At 48.5% G+C, this 20,534-nt stretch overlaps 8 protein-coding genes across 8 annotated transcripts; 7 read left to right on the forward strand and 1 right to left on the reverse strand.

The window, feature by feature from the left end:
• Nucleotides 1-71: 71 nt before the first annotated feature.
• F9C07_2234079 (organic solute transporter Ostalpha-domain-containing protein) lies at nt 72-2,011 on the forward strand (the record flags this gene model as incomplete). Its single annotated transcript, XM_041292843.1, has 6 exons — nt 72-114; nt 179-329; nt 415-712; nt 790-915; nt 970-1,119; nt 1,175-2,011. 6 exons carry the CDS (start codon nt 72-74, stop codon nt 2,009-2,011), a joined length of 1,605 nt encoding a protein of 534 aa, XP_041147602.1.
• Nucleotides 2,012-2,526: 515 nt separating this feature from the next.
• F9C07_6299 (putative COP9 signalosome subunit 6) lies at nt 2,527-3,837 on the reverse strand (the record flags this gene model as incomplete). Its single annotated transcript, XM_071511448.1, has 3 exons — nt 2,527-2,867; nt 3,020-3,544; nt 3,567-3,837. The coding sequence occupies 3 exons, from the start codon at nt 3,835-3,837 to the stop codon at nt 2,527-2,529; spliced, it is 1,137 nt and encodes a 378-aa protein (XP_071364401.1).
• A 110-nt stretch (nt 3,838-3,947) lies between these two features.
• On the forward strand, nt 3,948-6,290 carry F9C07_2284804 (uncharacterized protein). Its single transcript, XM_041286355.2, has one exon. The coding sequence runs from the start codon at nt 4,081-4,083 to the stop codon at nt 6,034-6,036; it is 1,956 nt and encodes a 651-aa protein (XP_041147604.1). The 5' UTR covers nt 3,948-4,080; the 3' UTR covers nt 6,037-6,290.
• A 123-nt stretch (nt 6,291-6,413) lies between these two features.
• F9C07_6297 (putative DNA-directed RNA polymerase III subunit RPC7) lies at nt 6,414-7,340 on the forward strand (the record flags this gene model as incomplete). Its single annotated transcript, XM_041292844.1, has 3 exons — nt 6,414-6,521; nt 6,630-6,873; nt 6,958-7,340. The coding sequence occupies 3 exons, from the start codon at nt 6,414-6,416 to the stop codon at nt 7,338-7,340; spliced, it is 735 nt and encodes a 244-aa protein (XP_041147605.1).
• Nucleotides 7,341-8,708: 1,368 nt separating this feature from the next.
• On the forward strand, nt 8,709-9,537 carry F9C07_2284806 (uncharacterized protein). The gene is made up of 4 exons (XM_041292845.2): nt 8,709-8,907; nt 8,975-9,048; nt 9,099-9,146; nt 9,207-9,537. The coding sequence occupies exons 1-4, from the start codon at nt 8,833-8,835 to the stop codon at nt 9,331-9,333; spliced, it is 324 nt and encodes a 107-aa protein (XP_041147606.1). The 5' UTR covers nt 8,709-8,832; the 3' UTR covers nt 9,334-9,537.
• On the forward strand, nt 9,538-12,592 carry F9C07_2284807 (putative NADPH-dependent FMN/FAD containing oxidoreductase). The gene is made up of 4 exons (XM_041292846.2): nt 9,538-10,303; nt 10,373-10,548; nt 10,612-10,710; nt 10,767-12,592. Exons 1-4 carry the CDS (start codon nt 10,034-10,036, stop codon nt 12,262-12,264), a joined length of 2,043 nt encoding a protein of 680 aa, XP_041147607.2. The 5' UTR covers nt 9,538-10,033; the 3' UTR covers nt 12,265-12,592.
• Nucleotides 12,593-12,716: 124 nt separating this feature from the next.
• F9C07_6294 (putative electron transfer flavo protein, beta subunit) lies at nt 12,717-13,736 on the forward strand (the record flags this gene model as incomplete). Its single annotated transcript, XM_041292854.1, has 3 exons — nt 12,717-12,770; nt 12,934-13,582; nt 13,654-13,736. The coding sequence occupies 3 exons, from the start codon at nt 12,717-12,719 to the stop codon at nt 13,734-13,736; spliced, it is 786 nt and encodes a 261-aa protein (XP_041147608.1).
• A 4,375-nt stretch (nt 13,737-18,111) lies between these two features.
• Nucleotides 18,112-20,124, forward strand: F9C07_6293 (uncharacterized protein; the record flags this gene model as incomplete). Its single annotated transcript, XM_041286368.1, has 1 exon — nt 18,112-20,124. One exon carries the CDS (start codon nt 18,112-18,114, stop codon nt 20,122-20,124), a length of 2,013 nt encoding a protein of 670 aa, XP_041147609.1.
• Between the last annotated feature and the right edge of the window lie 410 nt (nt 20,125-20,534).

Below are 20,534 nucleotides of genomic sequence, written 5' to 3' on the forward strand. Positions count from 1 at the left end.
ACCACCCTTTGCTTTCTCAATCAACCGAGACCTGTATTTTCCTATTACAGGTCTCGTTATCTGGCGCTAAAATGGGCTGGCCAGTGTGTAACTCGACACTGGAAGAGGAGACCAGTACGCTCCCAATTCCTAACCCACCCCTTCAAGATCACTAGCTAATAGGAGACTCGAACCGCAGTTGAAGAGGCAGACTTGTGGAATGGCGGCATTACGTTCCACCAGCTCTGCGAGATTGTTGGCGGCGTGTTCGCGCTCATAGCTGTAGGGGTCTCTTTTTTCTTGATTATGTGCCATGCCACGCATTACAGCAAACCCATCGAGCAACGACAGTATGGCCCCCATCTCTGCTACCACACCCCTCTTCCTCCTTGGCTTCTATGATAGTCGACACTAATGGCGTTTCCTCTGACACAGTATTATCCGAATCCTCCTCATGGTTCCAGTTTACTCCCTCGTCGCATGGCTCAGCATCTATTTCTATCAAAAATCGGTTTACTTCTCCGTGATCGGCGACTGCTACGAAGCGTTCACAATATCGGCATTCTTCGCCCTGCTCTGCCACTACATTGCGCCAGACTTACGGAGTCAGAAGGAATACTTTCGCGGAATTGACCCAAAGCCATGGGTCTGGCCATTGACCTGGTTCAAAAGGTGTTGTGGAGGAGAGCGCGGGATATGGAGGACCCCGCGAAGTGGATTGACATGGTTTAATGTAAGGCGCTTAGGGCACCTATATGGATAGTGGTTTTTGCAGAGGGTCACCTATACTAACCGGACCATTTCACTTAGGTCGTTTGGGTGTCTGTCTTTCAGTACTGTTTACTGCGTGTCCTTATGACTATCGTCGCGGTCATCACGCAGCATTTCGATGTGTACTGCGAGTCATCACTTAATCCAGCATTTTCTCATATCTGGGTATGGTCCAAGGAACTGGTAGCCTTTTGATTCCAAACTAATTCGGCTAAATAGGTCATGGCTGTCGAATGTATTGCTGTCACTATTGCGATGTACTGCCTGATTCAATTCTATATCCAGATCAAAGATGACATTAGCCAGTACAATCCCTTCATGAAGATTCTTTCGATCAAACTTGTGATTTTTCTTTCTTTCTGGCAAAGTGTGAGTGCAGACCTTGTGCCAGGCCCTCGTCCACAACGTCTAATCCGGAATTCAGATATGCATTAGCTTCCTATTCTCCGCGGGAGCGATCAAGGCCACCAAAAAAATAGCAGAACAGGATCTCAAGGTCGGACTTCCTAATTTGCTTATCTCTATTGAAATGGCTATCTTTGCCTTCCTGCACCTATGGGCCTTTTCGTGGAAGCCCTACTCGATCGGAAACACTGCAGTCGAGGTGACTGACTTCTACGGAAATGGCAAAGCAACCTACCAAGGTGGCCGTTGGGGCATGAAGGCCTTTATCGATTGTCTTAATCCTTGGGACCTCGTGAAGGCTATCAGCCGCAGCATACGCTGGCTTTTCGTTGGCCGCAAGAAGAGAATGCTCGACCCTAGCTATCGTACCCACAACGAAGCGATCGACCTTGACGGTGCTGGTGGAACCAATGCGACAGCCTACCAAGGCGCAGGTGCGATGATGAATAGCGGGCGAACAGGGCGCTATACTCCCGATGAGGAAGGGCAAGTTCTCCTCTCAAATGCTCAGCCGGATCCTACAGCGCGGCCTGAAGGCGATGTGGGATTGAATCCTCCACCCTACGACGACGTTGATCATGGGCACTACTACCCATCTCACAATAGATTGAGCAACCCAGCCTTACTGGATCCCGAGACTCACTCACCACGCCCATACTCGCCGTATGATAACCCGTTCAGCAACCCTTATATTGTCCCATCCGACTCGGAATCCGACCATCACCACACGAGCACTACAGCCCATCACAACGCTCCTTACCCACCGGATGCCCTACAGGAACAACCACCGATGCCTATGCCTGAATCGTATCACCCTCCATCTCATGGTGGGGGCAGGACAACCCGTGATGTCTAGCTAACAATAAGCTTTTGAGCGCAGTGCAGCACTAGGTTCCAACTTGAGCGCTTTATGTTGATCTCATATCATGTGTAATGAAGTCACATGTTTGGCGTTGATTCCATGCATGGCTTGCTTTATGTTAAGAATACCCTGTTTTTGTTTTACCATTCGCTTCATTTCTACGCGTGTCATGGGACGAAGTCTCGACAATATGGTCTTTTGGCCTTTCTTTTTGCATATGATACTCTTTGGCTTCCAGGTTCAATTGTACATGATTATATCTAGATACCCTCGGGATATTATGGAGACGATTCCAATAGACAGACAGACCCACTATCTCTCATACTGATATTCACATTTCGGATGGAAAGTTACAGTAACCAAGAAAACTACCTCGTAAGATATTGTCTTCATTCCTCATGATAAGCTGTTCTAATAAGACCAAACGCCACTATAAACCACCCAGGGACTGAGTTAATGATCATCATACGCCTTAAGGCCAACAAACTTGTTCTAAGTCTAACCATCACTTATCCGTGGGTAGTACCATCACGGGAGAAGAGTTCTTCCTCAAATCGATTCTGCAGGGACATTTGTGTCTTTCGGGAGGTGTTACTTCTTCTTACATTGGTTAGGATGGCGGTCCTCTTTCCTAGTTCGCGCATGCTGTTGATGCTGCTGCTTAGTTGGCCGAGGAGTGCGACTAGGTGAACATCGTTGCTCTGAGCTAGGACCTCAGCTGAGAATGCACTCTGTTCTTGCGGAGAGAGGAGGGATAGGTGTGAGAGTAGGGAGTTTATGTTTCGGAGGATCGGGTGAGATAGAGTTGCCGTTGAGGGTGTTGTGTTTTTTTGGTTACCACCTTCAGATTCTGGAGATATACTAGCGACGTATGATTTTATCAACGAGATTCGGGACTCTAGTGTGCGGATTGCATTTAGTCGGGTGTTGAGACTCGCGATCACTGCGAGGGTTTACCATATTAGTGATTAGAAGTGGGCTCTGTGCACTGGATCAACTCACGTTCTTCGTCCTCCGGAGAGAGCACCGCGGTATCTGCCGACTGTTCCTTGTTGTCGGTTTTCTTCTTCAGCACTTCCTTGGCTGAGGAGAGTGCGCTCGGGCCTTCAACGGCTGCATTTCTCGCAGTTCTAGCGACAGTATCGATGCCTATCATTTCGGCCTCCCCGGTTTCGACGAAATATGGCAGTTCCCGGAACCGTATACTCAGCGACTGTTCTTCGCCGTCGACTTGCATCGTCTTCTCGCTTTCTGCCGCATTTTCGCCCTCGTATACACTCTCGTAGACTGTTAATGGTAATTTACCGCCGTTTGCTGATGCGCCCTTCACTTGAGAAGGGTGGAATGCGAGGAACACCGCGGATTCGTTATAGTCTTGGAGGATTTGGCGATGAATCGGGAGATGGGTTACGTCTGGACCAGATGGAGGAGCTGTTGACCACCATCCTACAATATCGAGGGCAGGGACTTTGTGTACATCCTTGACTGTGACACCTGTTGTCAGCGGGTGGAGTAGGTAAGATGGGCCTGTGACGTATGTTGGACTTACATTGTTTGACCCGTTCATTAAACCATTCATTTGGTAGTTGGGGCTCGCCGTTCGGACCTTCTTTCACGATACATTCGAAAGCGTGCTCTAGTGTTATCTCGCGCCCGTTTTGTTGCCCGAGCAGAGCTCCGAGAATTGGGCCTTGCTGCGACCTTGCGGCATGTCTGGTAATATGGTCCGAGATCGTGAGGAGGATCAAAGGGTGAAGTTGGATATGGAGGCCGGAGTCGGACGACTTTTGAGATACTAGTGAGCTTAACCTTTCTGTCATGATGGAAGTCGGCAAGAAAAAACCGAGGGGGCTACAAATGGCTGTTCCTAGAACTGCGTTTGGAGGTTGACTTGTAGAGGAACTAAACCATGGAGAGTGCGGAGCTATCGTTGCTGTTTGTCGTGTTTGCATTGAGCTTCCCCACCATCACAAAGGATAGATGCGGCGTTCCTGAGCAACCATCTTCTATCTATCCATCAGCTGTGGGAGAGGGTCGCTTGTGAATGAAATATTTCAGACAAAATGGCAATACCATCAACGTATAACGAGGTGAAACTTCACCTGCAACAAGTCCAACGCGACCCCTCCGTTCGCTTAGACATTCCCATCATTGACAAACTGAAGCTGCAGCTTACAGAGAGCACGGATAGCAGTGTTCCTGCAACTCTCTTGCCGCTGGTCTCACAGCTGCTTCCTGTACTCCAAGAGGACCCCACTCCTATCACTACTCTTGCTATCAAGGCTACAGCATATACCAGCTTCGCTGATCTCCGTTCGGTCGATCCCCCGATCGATTTCATTGCGGGCTTCAAGGCACCATCGCCACCCATTAATTCGCTAGCTTTAGCTTTACTGAGCAAGGCGGGACAGACGCCCAGCGACGCCGCCATCGTGGGTGGTGACTCTGAGCTGGTCGCTTCTTTGGTAGAACTCTGGCTCTCGACTTCCTCAACTGCAGTCGCTCAGGCTGCATTCGATGCTATCTGGGCACTATTAGAAGTTGATCTGACAAGCCCCTTAGAGAATGGGGAAGGCTCCAATGAAGGGCAAGAGGCTACTGGAGGGCAGGGTCTTGTGTGGAGGAGGGTTTTCACCGACAGAGACGTTTACGGGCGCTTATTTTCATTGTGCAGTCTTACTGAGAACGGCCCTGGAAGCCTGACGAAACGCGACAAAACCGTAGCCCAAGGCCGGCTGATGGGCTTTCTTGCGAAGGCTGGAAACCTGCGGTGGGACATTATCTCAAGCTCCCAAATATCGGATATCGAGACTAGATACAATAGTAGCAGCCTTCTGCATTTTGCGGCTTGTGAAATGGTCGATAAAACTGATGTTCTGATGCATATGACCTTGTTGAACTTCTTCCATGACCTCCTGGAGATCCAGGCCCCGGGCCTTATTGCTCGGTCCTTTGTCCAGGCGGCATCTACTTTCTCGTCCCCCGCTCTTGACTTCCTTATTTCGCAGAATATACATTCCTCTCTCCTGAGTTACTACTTGGACGAGTCGAAGTTGGACCCTGTGGATCTGAACTATCTATGTGGTCCTATCATGGCTTACGTTGCGCAGTATGCGGAGTTGTATCCTAATCATTTTCTACAAAACCCCAAGCATCTATTAGACCGAATCTTATCACGGATTTCCGCGTCGGTGACTATCTCGTCCGCTCAATGGGCACATGGGCCTGTCCCAAGCGGCCAACTCAATGTGCTTTCTTGCATTCCCCGAGTTCTGCTTGTGGAGGCTACTAAACAGGGCTTGAATCCTGTTCTTGCTCTTCCCACGAGCCCACCCAACAAGGAGGCATTGGATGTGTTGAGCAGGATTCTTCACGGCCCTTCAAAACTATACCTTCCTGATACGATGGAGCTCAATACCTCTGGTCAGACAGCCACAGATTGGCATAAAGAGGCAGCAGCAGCTCGGATACTGTACTTTATGTACTTGAACCAACACAGCACTTTCTGGACGGACGTCGTCGCTGCGGCTGATATTTTGGCCATGAAGGACGTCTCTCTAGCAGCCATTTCCTTCATGAGATCTATTATCACAGCAAACTGGGAGAAGCTTTCCGTGGAAGTAACTTCTTCTGTTCCAGGCACATCTCGGTACCAGCTTCCTTCTGAACAGGGCTTGGGCAGTCTGTCCCCAGCTTCCCAAGGAGTGCTTCCTTCATCGGGCGCCTGGGCAGCTCTCACCCCACCAGCGTTGACCGTTCTTCTACCTTATCTTTTCAAGGCACCCCGCTCATATGCCGAGTTTGTTGCAGGTGGCGCAGGCGATTCGCAAAATGCAGTTTGGAAAGTTGCAACAGCGAAATACGAGGTGCTAGTGGCATTGCACAATCATCTAAAGGAAACGGGCGGTGATATGGCAGGATTCGAGGATATTATGCGCACACTACAGCAGAGGGTAAGCGAAGGACCATGGGGACCAGTGACGCATGGTGGAAGCCAGGTTGAGACTGTTGGTCTATAAAGTCTGTATTGCCAAGCGATGCATGCATCACCAGTACTGTACCGCTCTGTCAGCACTGGAAGAGTTCTTCTCATTACTACATTTATGTCTACCTATTAAGATTATAATCGATTTGAACAACACTATATCCCGCTAATCATCCTTCTATTCACTTAAATAGTAATAGGGTTATAGCTTGTAAGCCCTGATTGCCCTCTTGGGACCCATCTGGGAAGGCGGTGAGTCGAACCTCCGCCGTAACTTTTTTTCTGATCGCCGCAACTTACTCCTCATTCATCATTTCTGCCGCAAAGAAACCGTGACTCCAGATTATCACTCCAAAATCTCAGGACAATCCCAGCACATCCTTCACAAAAGTCCACCTTCAAATCATACCCATGTCCCGGTTCGGAGCGAAAAAGGGCAGAAAGCTGCCCGGCGCAGAATTCACCTGGGACAATGACCCAAATGGGGAACCAGACACTGCGCCTACACCCCTCTACCCTGTACGTCCCTCTAACTTGTCCTTGCGCAACTGAAGTACAAGCAAAGCCATTACGAGAGAACAAAAAGGAGAGCAAGTAGCTTATACGGACCTTTTTTTCATTTATCAGAAATACACCGTCCCGCAAGCCCGACCCTTAAGCGAGCGCGAACAAAAGCAAGTCGATCTGTACCGGGCTCTTCGCGAGCAGTTCCACGATGGTCCTTATTACTCTGTTCTTGATCCGGGCTTGTCCGGTAGGAATTCGAAGGCGGCGAGACAGCATTTCGATCCGTTCCACGGTATGCCGTCTTATTCGGGGAAGTATCAGAAGAAGAAGAGAGCTATTCCGAAATTGAGTGGGCGGCCTTATAGTGAGTTTTTCGCGCTTTCTCTTGCTTTCCTTTAAGGTATACTTGGCGAAGGGGAGTGGTAGTTGCTAATGATGCTCGAAATAGTCATGAAGTTCTTCCCCCGCGACGATCTTTGGGAGGTCATTCAGCCGAACTTCAAGGCTGGTGCAGCGGTGGATGGGTTCGTTGCGCGGATGGTGCGGCCCCCGCTTAAGCGTGGATTCGAGGATGATGACGAGGAAGATGAAGATATCGGGAAGCGGCGGAAGACGGGCGATGAGGATGACGAGGGTGGTGAGAATGATGATCTCCTGGAGCCAGACGATGAACAGGCTGAGGAGGAGATCATGGACGATGACTTTGAGGATGACGATGATGAGATGGGTGGCGATTATAACGCTGAGCAGTACTTCGATGGCGGTGATGATGAGTATGGGGATGATGGATTCGGGGATGGTGGTGGCGGCGGTGACGAGGATACTTATTAAAGCGGGAGAGCGCTTCAACTTTCAGAGATACCCTTTTCTTTCTTTCGAATGTGGTTTCTTTTCTATGAGCGGTGTTTTTCTATATCATATATATGTGTGTATGGATGCATTTGCATGGTGGAGCGGAATTGCATAATGGTTTCCTTTTGAGAAATTTGGTTTGGTTCAAGATTGACTTGTAGGGAGTGGATGAGCTGGTGTGTAAAATGGGGCTATTCTTTGGTTCCAACGCTCCTTAGCAAGGGAGTTGTGAGAGGTATGAGTGTCCTAGGCGATCTCTTCGGTATGCTATATAAGAGCCAGACTGTATGCTCCACATGATGTATACACAGTACTCTCTTAGTAGTCGACCGGTTCTCTGACATTTCCTTGAAATGATACAGGAGGCACACCTTCCACACCATATACTTGCATCAAGCTACCATCACTATGGACTTTCGAATATTAAATTATGATCTAAAATATCTTATTACTCCTCATCGTAACTATGAATTCAAGGTCAACCGCAACTGCCAGAAATGGTACCACGTGACTCAACTTACCCAGGATAAGATGCGAGTATATTTAGGACATCACTAGAATATAGTCAGGATAGGATAGAGTAGCATATGTAAGGACGTTCATTGATGTACTTAGTTTAGTCATTCCCGACCAATACATGTTGTTACTACGGCATTACCGACTTTGTTAAAGCTCAACTAGCTCGCAGTAGTATACGTACTCAACAGATATGGCCCTTCTACCTTGGATTAGTATTTCGTAGATAGTACACGCGTAGTCATCCTCTATGGCTATCCTCACCTGTCACTAAAGTAAGTTTGTCTAACCAAGATAGCTAACTGGCTGCAGAGTTCTTGGACGAAGCTCCGGGAAGCGATGTATGAGATGTTCAGCTCTGGCCATCTTGCACCATGAAATCAATTACACCGTGGCAAATGCTATATACTAGTTTAGATAGAATGAAAAGGTCATTATTGTATAATTTACTTGGATCGCGTTTCCAAGCTCCACCATGACAGATGACATCGGAGCTGAACCGGTGCTACCAATGTAACCTCATGCTGTTCCAACCAAAAGTCAAGGCCTACCCCAATGCATCAGATCCGGCCAGGTAGTAAATATACTTTATCGGTGTATATGATCGGTAATCGTCCAGTAACACATAGAGCCCAACTTGCTTAGCGTCATTGTATAAATGTCGTTGTTGTGATGTCGACATTTATGGGCATTTTGATGACCAGCTCACTGGGCGTTATATAGGGCCTGGCCCTTGAAACTCCCCTAAAGTAGGATATCATGAATGCAAACGGAAGTCGAGTAAACTTTGCTATCTTGATGATATCACAATAGACAACTTGATGTAGATCGTGTTGTTTAGACTGAAAGATATTTAAAGGACTACGTTTCTCTTCTATCGTCGTTCACTCACTCCTCAACCTAACCTTCTATTCTTCTCTAATAAGACCTTAATTCTAATAAACCAACGCTCAACATGCAGATCACTAAGTCGCTCATCGCAACCACCGTTGCTCTCTACACTTCCGTTGTTCTTGGCGAATCAGTTCATGTATAAACCCCCCACCACGCCGATCAAGTCTAATATTTGAGCTTAGAGCTGACTATCTGCTGAATAGATTGCCTACACCTCCAATGGCGACTTTTACCAGGAGAAAATCGAGGCTGAAAAGCTCACAAAATTAGAGCACCCGTAAGTTTCACCTCTACTCTATTTATGTATGCTAACGGTTGGTGTTATAGTGGAGTCTTGACTGACATCCAAAACACAGCTAACTGTGTTTTGTGGCGGTAAGTTTACACCTACAGTATATATCTCTGCTGGGATCGCTTGCTCATACTGCACTTCAGCCATCACCCTAATCACCCTCCCGACTACCAGGCAAAGAGGGGCTCAAATCTCGTTATCCCACCACAGCAGCTTGACTATATCTATTGCTATGAGCCAAGTGGTGCCTGGGTCAACTACGTGTGGTAAATCAACATGAAGACATTCGTGTTCTATTGAGTAGGCAGTGCTGGAGGCAGGCCTGCGACTGGACAAAAGAGATGAAACATTTGTAACTTAATCAAAGTAATCTGGCCCTGGTATAGGTTTTGTCCATATTATAGGTTTTCCTATGCCTTAGTGCGAATGCAAAGGGCTTTATATTTATCTCACTACTTTGTGTATCTTGTAACTCGTAACCGCTTCCAATACTCGAATTACTCCAATCTGACACGGATAAACATCATATTTCCGCAGGCAAACGAACGACTATAATTTCACTTGCGTCCGAGCCATTAAATACTAATCCCGATAATGCAAGTGTGTTGGGCATCAAAGGTAGCTGCCATATTGAACAGCGAGTTTATTTTATTTCATGTATGTATAATTACTACAGACAATACCTACAAGGGTGGACGTAGTACGTGGCGTAGGTATATACTACATGCGGGGTTCATAAGAGCTGGAAGGCTAGGATAGCCTAGGATAAGTGGTTAACTATAGAACTGAACGGCAATGGGACAGTAACCTGTAGCAAGTGATAACTAATGAGTTCTTTGTACTTAGCGAAGTGTCCATTAGACAAGAGACTAGGAAGATGGATTATGGAGTATAGAAACAATAGCATAGGTATACACATAACTAAATAATGCATAATTACATAATCCACCCTATATGAAAAGTTCAAATAATGCAGCGACTTCGGCATGACGTCATTCCGTCCCGCCAGCGAAAACCGCAAAAATGGAGGGGTTATCAAACCCCAATACAAGACGAGCAGCGCGGTAAAAGCACCTGCATTATGAGCGAGGATCAGGGCTCTGGACCTCGCAAGCGGTCTGCTCTCATCCTCTATGGCTCGGAAACCGGCAATGCCCAAGAGGTGGCCGAAGAGCTGGGGTCTCTGGCCGAGCGCCTACATTTCATGACTCAGGTTTCGGAGATGAACCATGTTAAGCCAGTGCGGTCTCCCCAACCCCATCTATAGCCATGGCGGTCAAATAGAGTCAGGGCTAATAGTGGTATTCAGGAGAAATTGAGCTCGTATACTATTGTTGTCTTTGCTATCTCGACGACGGGGCAGGGAGATCTACCAGCTAATGCACGGACGTTTTGGAGATCTTTGCTTTTGAAGAGGCTTCCGGCGACGTTTTTGGAGGGCGTTAGTTTTACGTCGTTTGGGTTGGGAGATAGTTCTTATCCTAAGTGAGTGGCTTTCCTGTTGGGTGTTGGGGTTTGGGTTTGGATTGGTTTCTAACGTGTGAAAAGATTCAATTGGGCTGCGCGCAAGCTATGTAAGAGATTGGTTCAGTTGGGCGCAAATGAAACCTATCTTAGTGGGGAGGCGGATCAACAACATCCTGAAGGGTACGTGGATAGTCAGCTACCCTATGTTTATACCCGTGGTATTAATGATATTCTAGGCTGGAGGGAACATTTATTCCTTGGATAACGGACTTCCGCAAGCACTTGCTGGACACATACCCTCTTCCTGAGGGTCAGCATCCGATACCGGATGATGTCCAATTACCACCAAAATGGGTGCTGCAATTACAGGATCAAACCTCAAAATCCAACACGGACCCTGCTGTCCCAAGAACAGAGAATCAGAGCACTGAGGATTCAAATTCCCGACTAGAGCATGACCTCCGCCCCATCCCAGATACACTGACTGCAACACTGATCCAAAACAAACGGGTGACACCTGCAAAACACTGGCAAGATGTACGACACGTCTCCCTGACGGTCCCTGACTCAGTCACCTATGTCCCCGGCGACATGATCTCCATCATGCCGAAGAACTTCACCGAGGACGTCCAAGCCCTGATTCAGATGATGGGCTGGGAAGAACAGGCCGATCAGTTGGTCTCGCTGGTCCCCGCTAATAGTCAGCACTCCGCCGAAGACCTACCTTTACCACCCATTCCTAACCTGGAATCGTATTCGAAACTGACACTACGTGCGATCATTATGGACTACCTAGATATTCGAGCGATCCCTCGCCGGAGGTTCTTCTCGGAAATCTCCCATTACACCAATGATGAAATGCAGAAGGAGCGACTACTTGAATTTACTAACCCCGAGTTCCTGGATGAGCTCTGGGATTATACCTCGCGGCCGAGACGCAGTATCTTGGAGGTTTTACATGAGTTCGATACGGTGAAGATCCCATGGCAGCATGCGACGTCGGTTTTCCCCGTTCTCAGAGGACGACAATTCAGCATTGCCAGCGGAGGCGAACTAAAGCGGACAACTGAAGGCGGAGCCAAGTTCGAACTATTGATCGCCATCGTGAAATACAAGACCATAATCAAGAGAATCAGAGAGGGTGTCTGCACAAAGTATATCTCGGCACTCCAGCCGGGGAGTACCCTGAAAGTGCATCTGCAGCGCGGAGGCCTGAATTCGTCCTTGGGTCAACTGTCTGGACCAACGGTTTTGGTGGGTCCCGGCACTGGAGTCGCGCCATTACGGTCTATGATTTGGGAGAAAGCTGCCTTTGTCAAGGCGTACAAGGAGGAGAATGGCGGGGCTGAGCCGACTATTGGGCCTACCATTCTCCTCTTTGGGGGGCGTAACCGGAATGCCGATTTCTTCTTTGATGAAGAGTGGCAGCAGCTTAGTAAGTTGGTTAAATTGGAGGTCTTTGCGGCGTTCTCCAGAGACCAGAAACAGAAGGTCTATGTGCAGGACGTTATCCGAGATAACTTTGGACTATTCTTTAGACTCTTGCATGAAATGGGTGGGTCGGTGTATGTGTGTGGCTCATCAGGAAGGATGCCGCAAGCTGTTCGGGAGGCACTAATTGAGGCATTCCAGAACGGTGGGGAAACCGACGCAGAGCGCTTCAGCAGAGAAGAGGCAGAAGAGTATTTGCTTGGCATGGAGAAGTCCGGGCGGTATAAGCAGGAGACATGGTAATAGATCTAGGAATCACATGCTATGGACATGACTAGAGAGAGTATGTGTGTTTGTTTGTGTGAGGATAGACCCCACCGAACGAGGGAACGATTCAATGAACAGAATAGACAAACATCTACGCACAATGTAATGGATCATTTCCTGTAGTTCGCTACTCTAAAACACCAATTCGAATCCCAACCATTCGTACATATAAGCCTTGGTCATGTCGCCGTAACCTCGGTTGGAAGCGGAGGGGTTGAGGCGGAAAGGGAAGAGGGTGTCGGGCCGCGTCGGCGTAACAGCAGCTCTCCGCCCTGGAAAGTCAAGTCACCTGCTTTTGTTCTGCCCCGGATCTGCTCCGACGCATCGGTCCTCATTCACTACCCTCTTCTACCTCACTTTCTACTCCCACACGGCTCTTGCCCTCCATTGGCTTGACAGAGTAAAAGAGCTTCACAGTATCATTCATAATGGCCAGTGGTTTGCGTATCTTAGTACCCGTTAAGCGGGTGATCGACTACGCGGTGAGTTTTTGTTCTTTCGTGCTCTCCGTCTTCGGTGAAAGAGTCACCTCCGGCCGCAAGTCCACCACCGACATGCTGGAGGGGTCTACGCTCACATCGTCATTTCAATGTTACCGAGTCAAACATGACAGCTGTTGTCAAATACTAACTTTCAAGAAATTAGATCAAACCCCGTATCAACAAGGCCCAGACCGGCGTCGAAACCGCCGGCGTTAAGCACTCGCTCAACCCATTCGACGAACTCTCGATCGAGGAGGCCGTCCGTCTCCGTGAGCGCAAGGGTCCCCTCAAAGTCGAGAACATTCTCGCTCTCTCCGCGGGCGGAGCCAAATGCGCTGATACCCTCCGCACGGCGATGGCCATGGGCGCCGACCGCGCGTTCCACGTCGACGTCCCCGACTCCAACGATGGGGGCCTGGAGCCTCTTACCGTCGCGAAGATGCTGAAGGAGGTTGTCAACAAGGAGAACATCAACCTGGTGCTGCTCGGGAAGCAGGCTATCGATGGTGACCAGGGTCAGACGGGTCAGATGCTCGCGGGCCTGTTGGGCTGGCCTCAGGCGACGCAGGCTAGCAAGGTGGATATCAAGGACGAGCAGGGAACAGTGGAAGTCACCCATGAGGTTGATGGCGGTGTTGAGACCCTTCGGGCCAAGTTGCCTCTCATCATTACTACCGACTTGCGACTCAACGAGCCGAGGTATGCCACTCTGCCGAACATCATGAAGGCCAAGAAGAAGCCATTGGAGAAGAAGACGCTGGCAGACTTTGGTGTGGAGGATAAGAAGCGGTTGAAGACGCTGAAGGTCACTGGTGAGTTGTTCATTTACTGAAGCTTTTCTTTTCTTCGTGTCAAGGTTAGCGTGTTTACTAACACTCTGCAGAACCCCCAGCCCGCCAGGGCGGCGGTAAGGTTGAGGACGTCGACGGATTGATCGGAAAGCTGAAGGAGCTGGGCGCTCTGTGAATCGTATAGTCGATTAGTGTATGTTTATGATTACTTAGACTTCGTCTACGAGTCAGTAGACCTCCATGTTCAACTTTCTCAGTAAATTCTAATTTTTCCTGACGTGTCGGAATCCACTACTGCATCGATCAATTCTAGATAAACCAACCTCGTGATGTTAGTCACCACGAAGTTCCCTCCCAACAAAACACCACCACCCTTACATATATCAACACGAACCCACGATAGATCATCTCTAGCGAATAACTTCCAAAGCCGTTCTAGCGGCCAAGCTACCCACTAGCCCCAAGCTAACGGACCGAACTCCAATCAAGTAGGGTAAGAATAGATACATCCAAAAGACCCAGACAAATCACCCTAACCCGTCGATGAAATGATACATCCAATCGCGGGTAATGCGAACAGACAGTATCCCCCAAGCATGGGTGGTGCCGATCGCAAGTCTCGTGGGAGAATGGAAGCGAGTAAAAAATCAGAATTTAAGAAGAAACTCTCGGTAGTTAATTTGTATGGTGGAAAACGTCGATGCAAGTCGAGGGGATCGGAATTGTCCCTGTGCTTCTGAGACATGGTCTCTATGTCGGGGTATCTGTAACTGATGGGTCTTAGTGTTATGTACATTATGTAGGTGGATTGTAATGCAAGTGCTGGTGTCACTCCGTATTAGGGGGATTTGCACTTGGCCTGTGTCGTGTAGATTACTTTCTATTTTGGTATATTACTTCTGCTTAGGTATGGCCCTAGAGGACATGGAAATGGAAATGGAAATGAAGACAACTACAAGACTGCAAATGGTTATTTGAAATTAGAATAGACTAAGCATCACCGTTCGAGCTATTAAGTGGCAACAAACATTTATCAACCGATCTTTAGTCGATCAGGGGGAATACGGGGTAGTCGTACACAGTAGTGAGAAGAGAGATAAAAAAGAAGAAAGTAAAAAAAGGATAGTAAGCTTAAACTAGTCAGGAGCTAGACTAGATGGACTCAAGTTGTCGGGTCCGACTACTGCGATCGGACGTGCACATTCGACGTATGTACGTAGTAGTCTGCTTCTTCGGACGATACCGAGGCTAGGCTCGTTTACAGCACTCTGTCAGGGTGGTTTGTTTGGTGGCCACATGGATTCTGCCACAGTATATACTTTCGACGAGTGAGGCTTCGGGGCCGAGGCCCTGAGGCGAGCCCTTGTGGAGTGTTCCTATGGTCAGGTTCGGTTTCAGAGCGTGTGGATGATGGAACGGTGGACCTCTTTTTTTCACCTGTTCGGTGGGTCATGGTGTGAGTTCGTGATAATGTGTCCTGCACCACACGTGATATCGAAGAGATGTTCTGATACGGACGAGTGTCATGACTTATCACCTTCGGATGTTCTTGAATTGGGCCAATGACGTCCGGATATCGAATCAGGAGGTATCGACTAGGGGCCAGACTCCAGAGGGCCAATATGTGGGACCGTTGGGAGGGACTACTAGTAAGCAAACAGAGCGAGACGGCCACAAATTAAATAGGGAAGAAATCAACAAATCAAATCAAAATCAAATAGATCGAGAAGTGTCAGCATCAGAAAAGGATGCTGTGTAGGAAGAGTACGCGCTGACTACTGCAGCAATTACATCCTAGGTGCGAATACCACCCTGACTATAAACACTAGCCATACCACGAAGCGTTAGGCCGGAGCTGTCACTGAGAACTACAGCACATAGTGGCTATAGTGCATTGGGTTCATGTCAATCTCATCCTACCCTATGTGGAGAATAAGGCCCAGTCATGCGTGTCCCAAAAAGCAAAGCGGCCGGATCTCGGGATCTGTGACGATCTGAGTATTTCCTGTTTGGGAAGGATCTGTGTTCAGAGGTGGATGGATCGTCCGCATGGGAGACTGGGATCTCTACCAGGTCACTGGGAAGAGCGGGAAAAGAAAATACATCATCCTCACTTCTAAACAATTACGCCATTCAGCCATCAGGCCAGGGTCGTAAGCAAACTACCGAGAACCGGGTTGTGTGTACACAACATTGGTTCTCATCCGGTTTTTTTTTTTTTTTTTTTGGAAAGTGAAAACTGACAAGAAAAATACAAGAAATAAAATAAAACAAAGAGCAATATCCGACGGGCAGAAAATTCCCGAAACTATCGAAACGACTACTGCATCCCTTCCAGGGCGTGTCTGGAATTCCAATCAGACCTGTCATGAAACGACGGGGCAAAAGGGAAAGTTTGCAGGATAATCCCTTGGCTAGGGTTTCATGGGCCCGGGGATTTGACCAGCGGGCCGAAAGGGAGACAGGAGCCCAAATCTAAAATATCGAGGTGTGGCTGGGGGCTGAAAGGGATGAGGAGAAGAATTGGAGCTGTCATATGTATCGGTTGAGAGATCAGCAACTTTTCCTCTCTGCGTTCCCTTTCTTCACCCCCTTGGGTTTCTAAGGTAACTACCGGGATATCAGTTGTTTAAAGGGATTCTTTCGACGCCGGTTGCGATAATCGAGTCGGTTTCTACGTTGTTAGGCAGGAATCCTAGCACGGAAGGCACGGATGGATGCCTTGGGTACATAGGCACCGATTATAGTTATTAATCGGGAACGGGAATTGGCTGTCCATCTTTGGCTCCGTTGATGAAAATGGGGCTGCATGCGTTACAGAGGGAAATTAAAGCCACATTTACGGAGTATAGACTACGTACTACACTTGCATACACTGTACAGGGAATAGTGAGATGAGAGAAGAAATTTCCTAGCAGAACCATGGATTCGATCTATGAACAAAGGCATTGACGGACGGCTAGAGGGCTACCGAAGGATCGGGTCAATCTATCAAATCAACTCTTTTTAACTTGTTCTAGTCTAGTTCAATGGTAGGTCGAAAAAGAGGTAGGAGAGGAAGAATAGTCGAAAGAAAAAAAGAGATGATCCCTAGTCAATCTAACCTAAATTTCTTTGTGTAAAGACGAAATGGTAGAGAAAAAAAATAAAAAAGAAAAAAAGAAAAAAAGAAAAAGAAAAAAGATGGGGCACGACTCCACTATGGAGCCGCTGCAACTAATCGATCTCCTGCTTATCAACCGATGACGATGGCGGAGTTGTGCCTATGATGACATTCTCCTCTTTTCTCCTCTGGAGTTTCCTCTTTTTCTCTCGTCCTTGCCATCTATCCGATGCTTCTGGTTTTTGGTGTCTTTTTTTTTTTTTTTTTTTTTTTTTTTTCTCTTCTAAGTATTATTCTAATACTGACGATTCTGGACGGTTCCTGGGGTACCTGTCCGGAGCAGCCGGCCTACTTCTATACTATCCAATATATATCCCGTCCCTTCCCATCCACCCGATTATTCTTGCTCAGCTCTAAGCCACGGCGCCACTCGCATTGACTCCTCCTTGAACGATGCTTCGTCGATCCAGCCTGGTATTGCTGGTCTTGGGCAGAGATTCATAGTTTATTTACTCCGTAATACCCGTCCATTTTCGATTGTTCGTTGTCTCCACTTCCTTATATTTATTTAATTTATTTTTTATTTTTTCCTTTTCATATTTTTTGAGAATATAAGCATATCATCACGACTACTCCCATCCATCAACTATCTACACTACTACTATTGCCACCTCCTTGAAATCCTTTCTTCGAGTCTTTTGGACTTCCTAGGGTGTTCTGTGAAGCTAGATTAATCAATATATGTCCCTTGGCTCCCTTCGGCATACTTCCTTGCTCGGTTACTATATCGGTTGTACTTCCCATATATCCCTTGAGGAATTAACGACGAAAAAACCTTGGTGCCTGTCGGAGTCTATCGAATATTGATTGACGTGAAGAGTTGCCCTGGACTACAGTTCACGAGTTTGTCCGAGGTAAGCCGGACCCTTCTCCCATGGTCCTTTGGCGTGCAAGTTCCATGGTTCTCCCTTTCATGCGTACGACTCATCGCCACCCACCTCATCGACCGGCGGGTCTGGAACACGGATCGAACGGAGCAAAGAACATCAAAACTGACTTTTTATCCTCTTCTGCTGCACAATGTAGTTCTCGTCTGCAAAACTTCACTTTGCAGATTTCTCTGACATATCTTCAACCTCCCGTTTCCTGTCGAGTGACATTCCGGTGCCTTTCTACCACGCATTCCGCGGCTGTGTCAGCGACGCACTGTTCCCGTCTGCTGTCTCATCGTACATTTTTCACGTCGCATTAGGCAATCAAGGGCAGCCAATCGCATTACATGTCGAGCTGCTTTCGACGCATTGAGTTCCCCTAAGATATCCGCATTCGAGTTATAGAGGTAGTTCCTTTCCGTGCTGTTCCTTTTCAAAATCAACCCTGTCCACCTCACTTTCCCTCTTTCTTTATGTGTGGCGCATAGACGGTAGGCGAGATCCAAATCGTCACTATGGCGCCCTCATTCTGGGAGAAGACCAAAGGGACCTCCAAAAAGGGCTTTGACAAGGCATGGCATACCCTCGACAAATTGGGCGACCCTGTGAATCGCTTGTCCAATCGGGTTGGTGCCGAAGCCTTCTGGCCGATGACCCTGGACAGAGAAAGCGACAAGGCGGCTCGCATATTACGAAGCTTTTGCAAAGATGGTTTTTACGCCGATGAAGAGAGCCAAAAACAAAGCACAGATGGTGCAAAGAGTGGCAAGATAGATCGCCCCAAGGGCAAGCAACGAGTTCTGAAGAAGATCCCAACGGAGGTTATCAAGCGCGCGAAAGGTCTTGCCATCTTTACCACGATGCGTACGGGTCTCTGGCTCAGCGGCTCGGGTGGAAGTGGCGTCCTCTTGGCCAGAATCCCTGAGACCGGTGAATGGAGTCCTCCCTCGGGTATCATGCTTCATACCGCGGGCATTGGCTTTTTGGCGGGCGTTGATATTTATGACTGCGTGGTCGTGATCAATACCTATGAGGCACTAGAAGCATTCAAGAAGGTTCGTTGTACATTGGGCGGGGAAGTTAGCGCATCCGCAGGCCCAGTGGGTATGGGGGGCGTACTCGACTCCGAGGTTCACAAGCGCCAAGCTCCCATATGGACCTACATGAAAAGTCGGGGTCTGTATGCAGGCGTCCAGGTAGATGGAACGATAATCATTGAGCGCACCGACGAGAACGAGCGTTTCTATGGTGAACGCATATCAGTGACGGATATCTTGGCCGGTAAAGCGAAACGCCCTCCGACGTCGATTAAAACCCTCATCCAGACTGTCAAGGCGGCCCAGGGCGATAAGGATGTCGACGAGAGTCTGGTACCTGCTGCGGGAGCACCGACCCCTGGGGATGTAGAAGTAGTACCGGCCTCTGGTAGTTCTTCTCCTCCTAGCAAGTTTGGAATCCCGGCTGCGGATGACCCCGATCCTTTCGGCGTCAAAGCTTTGGAGGCTGAGGGCCTCTTCATTCGCGAAGCAGGCACCAAAACTCGTCCACACGTGGATAGCTTTGAATTCCGACCCAGCCCTAACAGTCCTATCTATTCGACCTTCCGGCACAGCGTTGATAGTTCACCACGCAACAGTTGGCGGACCAGTGTACAGAGCTACGCCAGTATTGACAGAGGCACTCAAACAGACGAACCCCCTCTGACGGCCCGGACTTCTATCAGCCGCGCCTCTTCCCGAAGTAATCGAGATTTTACCGAACGGGCAGAGAAAAGTCCGTGGGATCTTGAAGAGCGCGGATGGGACACTATTATCCCAGAGCACCCAACTGATCACTCTCACCATGCCACCCATGACGGTGACGATGACCTAGTGGACGATGACGTCGAAATCCACGAGGTCAGCAACGCTACCGTCACGAAATGCGACGGTTTCCCTAGTTCTCCCATTGAAGATTTGACCTCAACGAGCCCGAAGCGTCAGTCACCTACCTTCACTCGTGCACGCCTAGTGACAATCCCCAAGAGGGCTCCTCCTGCACTGCCGCCGCGAAATCCCTATCGGGGTTATGGCTCAATGTCAACTCCCGTCTCACCAACTGCTGGGCCTCCGTCTCCTAGCAAGCGGTCTGTGGTATCGAGCTTGGGATTGGCGGAACTGAATAGCTTCGCAGAGCTGCCTTTGGATGTGAAGAATGACGCGTCTAGTGTTTCATCTGCCGAAGCTTCCCACCTACAACATAATGGCAATATCGATAAGGATGAATTTCATTCCATCTCTACTGTCGGAACGTCCGACTCGGCGTCGGACGGGGGCTTCAGCGCCAAGGATACCTCGGTCACCGGCACTAGTCCCTCAAAGACCGAAGACACTTACCACACTTTTGATGATATAACCGACAACACCCTGTCCAAGCTTCAGCATCGTCACCCATCGGACGTCGCAAAACCAACCGCAACCGAACTAGAACACTCAACAACCATCACCGAACATGACTACAAACCCGCAATGCACTCTTCGCTTGCCTAAAAGCTTCTCCTCCATTGCTTCCCTCGGTCTGCCGTACATATTACCTGACATACCTCTACCTGGATGATCGTCCCACTGTATATGGCGGCGTTGCGAACGTCCTACTACATGTATTCCGCACTAGGCTTCTTGAATGCCTCGAACCATGCCGTGCACATTCTTTTCTTTTCCTTCTCCTTTCTTTTCTGTCTTCCGTACCCTCACATATTATGCTGTGTAATTTGTACCTACCTATACGGTCACTAAACTTTTGCTTTCTCATTGCTGTTTTTTAGCGTGCTTTTTGTGTTAATTTTGGACACGCGGAATGGAACGCTTGGGCGTCATGGGTTGTTTATATTTCTTGAATGATGACTGAGGTGTTGGAAGTATCCCTTGGCTAAGGGTAACATGGACATGGAATATGTTGG

The sequence above is a fragment of the Aspergillus flavus genome, chromosome 5 (assembly GCF_009017415.1).
Source record: "Aspergillus flavus chromosome 5, complete sequence".
NCBI lineage: Eukaryota > Fungi > Ascomycota > Eurotiomycetes > Eurotiales > Aspergillaceae > Aspergillus > Aspergillus flavus.

Coding starts and splice junctions, on each gene's coding strand:
- F9C07_2284804 (XM_041286355.2), top strand. CDS start 4,081: ATGGCAATACCATCAACGTATAACGAGGTGAAACTTCACCTGCAACAA.
- F9C07_2284806 (XM_041292845.2), top strand. CDS start 8,833: ATGCAGATCACTAAGTCGCTCATCGCAACCACCGTTGCTCTCTACACT. Junction 8,908..8,974: donor TTCTTGGCGAATCAGTTCAT/GTATAAACCCCC, acceptor TCTGCTGAATAG/ATTGCCTACACCTCCAATGG. Junction 9,147..9,206: donor GCTAACTGTGTTTTGTGGCG/GTAAGTTTACAC, acceptor ACTGCACTTCAG/CCATCACCCTAATCACCCTC.
- F9C07_2284807 (XM_041292846.2), top strand. CDS start 10,034: ATGCAGCGACTTCGGCATGACGTCATTCCGTCCCGCCAGCGAAAACCG. Junction 10,549..10,611: donor GGAGATAGTTCTTATCCTAA/GTGAGTGGCTTT, acceptor ACGTGTGAAAAG/ATTCAATTGGGCTGCGCGCA. Junction 10,711..10,766: donor GATCAACAACATCCTGAAGG/GTACGTGGATAG, acceptor ATGATATTCTAG/GCTGGAGGGAACATTTATTC.